This window comes from Corvus brachyrhynchos, unplaced genomic scaffold (assembly GCF_000691975.1).
Source record: "Corvus brachyrhynchos isolate BGI_N302 unplaced genomic scaffold, ASM69197v1 scaffold122, whole genome shotgun sequence".
Lineage (NCBI taxonomy): Eukaryota > Metazoa > Chordata > Aves > Passeriformes > Corvidae > Corvus > Corvus brachyrhynchos.
The window spans coordinates 1,149,177-1,151,163 of record NW_008236778.1 but is presented as its reverse complement, the minus strand read 5'-3'; the positions used below and the strand labels follow the sequence as shown (position 1 = coordinate 1,151,163).

General features: G+C 62.0%; 2 protein-coding genes across 3 annotated transcripts in view; both read right to left on the bottom strand.

Annotated features, from left to right (window-relative positions):
• The window catches only part of ATP8B2 (ATPase phospholipid transporting 8B2), a 12,433-nt gene extending 12,314 nt beyond the window's left edge, over positions 1-119 (bottom strand). For both annotated transcript variants that reach the window (XM_017727934.1, XM_008628817.2), the window contains exon 1: positions 47-119. The gene's annotated coding sequence lies outside the window, so the exon portion shown is untranslated. The remainder of the gene's footprint in view (positions 1-46) is intronic.
• A 656-nt stretch (positions 120-775) lies between these two features.
• HAX1 (HCLS1 associated protein X-1) lies at positions 776-1,981 on the bottom strand. Its single transcript, XM_008628816.2, has 6 exons — positions 1,886-1,981; positions 1,706-1,751; positions 1,480-1,595; positions 1,235-1,385; positions 1,004-1,162; positions 776-915 (listed from the first exon to the last, which is right to left on the bottom strand). The coding sequence occupies exons 1-5, from the start codon at positions 1,979-1,981 to the stop codon at positions 1,044-1,046; spliced, it is 528 nt and encodes a 175-aa protein (XP_008627038.1). The 3' UTR covers positions 776-915; positions 1,004-1,043.
• Between the last annotated feature and the right edge of the window lie 6 nt (positions 1,982-1,987).

Below are 1,987 nucleotides of genomic sequence, written 5' to 3'. Positions count from 1 at the left end.
ACACCCCCCCCCCATCAGCCCCAGCCCACCCGCGTGCCCTGCTTACAATGAGCACGAAGGTGGACAGCAGCTCAGCCAGGCATTCCCGCACCAGCTGATTCCGGATGCGGAGCAGAGCCCGGGCCCTTGACAAGAAAGAAGTGGTGCCCATAAGTGCTGACTGGTAAGGGGCAGTGGTGACTGCAGCGGTGACAGCAGCAGTGACAGCAGCGGCAGCAGTGAGGGTGGTGTAGGTATCTCATTTGCAGCAGATTTTATGAGCCCCAGAGCCAGGTGCATGATAATGTGCAGACTTTAAACCAATCAGGGCTGCACCCTGTCCCCAACGCCTGACAGGGAACAGAGTCCTGTGTGGGGCCAGGGACACTTTGTGATGATGCTGCACCTCAGTAGGGCCAGGCCTGGTGGGAGCACCCTGATCCCCAAGTGGCCATGGGGAGCTAAGACCTCACTCAGGTGAGCAGGCACAGGTATTTCCTGGCCAGGAATCCCCTTTATCCCTGCCACATTCCCACCCAAGCCGCAGCTGCAGTCAACACTAATAAAGAGGCCCTGGAAAGGTCTCTGGGCTGGGCCAGGCGCTCCAGTGGCCCAGGGGAGGCATTAACACAGCATCAGGCAATGAAATGGGAGAGGGAGGTAAGAAGGGAGCAGTGCAGGCACAGGAACCCAGCAACCACCTGCACCCCTGAGGCAGTCCCCCAGAGACGTCCTGGTGGCCAGGGGGAATCTGCCTCCAAACCCATGAGATTCCAGTCTGAAGGAGCATGGCAGGTCACCGTTCAGCATAAATAGACTTTATTGCTCTGTACACACATACACTTGGCCCCCACAGGGGTCCCGGTGGCTCCGCAGCACTGCAGAGGGTAGGCAGCCTCCAGCCCAGGCACCACTTCCCAGCAGGATCTAACCCATCTACAACAAAAACAGGTGGTGAGAAGAGGCTGTTCCCCACTGCCTGCTCTGACGGCCCTGGCAAGTCCAGCGTCCCCCCAGCCTGCACCTGTTGCACATGTGAGCTGCTCTGTCAGGACTGGGCACAGCTACCAGCTCGAGAACCAGCGTCGGAAGAAGCTGCCCAGCGCAGATGAGGGGTCACTCAGGTTGGGAGCATGAAGCTCGTCTTGCTGCGGCCACGTGCCAGCGAACTGTGCCAGCTCCTCTGGGAGGGCACGGAGAACTCCATCAGTGGGGCCCCCATTCACTCCTTGCGTCCTCCCCAAACCTCACTCACGGTCATCCATGTTGACCACGTCCTCCTGGTAGTCCTTGTTGTGCCCATCCTCCTTGGTGGTGGTGATGAAGGCCTGGTCCCCCCTCCGGCGCGTCACTGTTGTCTCCCGGCGGCCCTGGCTGTCCTGCACAGTGCGGCGCTCCTCTACCGCCTGTGCAGAGTGCCAGGCCCTGAGACACTCCCCGGCCACGGGGACCGTGTCCCCAGGTCTCCCAAAGCCCTGCTGCACCTGCAGGGACACTCACCCCATCAGGGAGAGTCACTTTGGTGACAGAGACACTCTGGAAGTAAGAGTGGGACTTGGGCTCGTTGGGTCTCAGGATGGTCCCCAGCCCCACGGAGGAGACCTGGGAGTCCAGGTCTGGGGGAAGATGTGAGATGGTGGCTGCAGCATGGGGATGTGCCCCAGAGGCTGTGGCAGCACAGGTGGTGGAGCAGCGAGGGCAGAGACCCCCCAGCCCCAGCACCCACCTTGATCTTCCTTGAGGCCAGGAGGAGCCCGGTGAGCATCTTCCAGCTGCAAGACAAAGCCAGGCACCACTGACGCCAGTGACGGGAGGCAAAGCGCCACACTGGGGCAGCACTGCAACAGCACAGAGCTGGCCACCACTGTTGCGCCTGCGGGAGGCAGACCCCAGACCCCTCACCCACCCCTAAGAAGGGTCTCCATGGCCGGGCCAGATCGCCAGCGCTCCCGGAGCTCCCCGGGGCCGCGCTGGCAGGGGCGCTCTCCGGGTGCTTCAGCATCGAGTC

Bases quoted from the DNA above. Each gene is read 5' to 3' on its own strand.
- HAX1 (XM_008628816.2), bottom strand. From the start codon at position 1,981: ATGCTGAAGCACCCGGAGAGCGCCCCTGCCAGCGCGGCCCCGGGGAGC. The intron at 1,752-1,885 runs GTGGGTGAGGGG...TTTGTCTTGCAG, and splicing joins CATGGAGACCCTTCTTAGGG to CTGGAAGATGCTCACCGGGC. The intron at 1,596-1,705 runs GTGGGTGCTGGG...ATCTTCCCCCAG, and splicing joins TGGCCTCAAGGAAGATCAAG to ACCTGGACTCCCAGGTCTCC.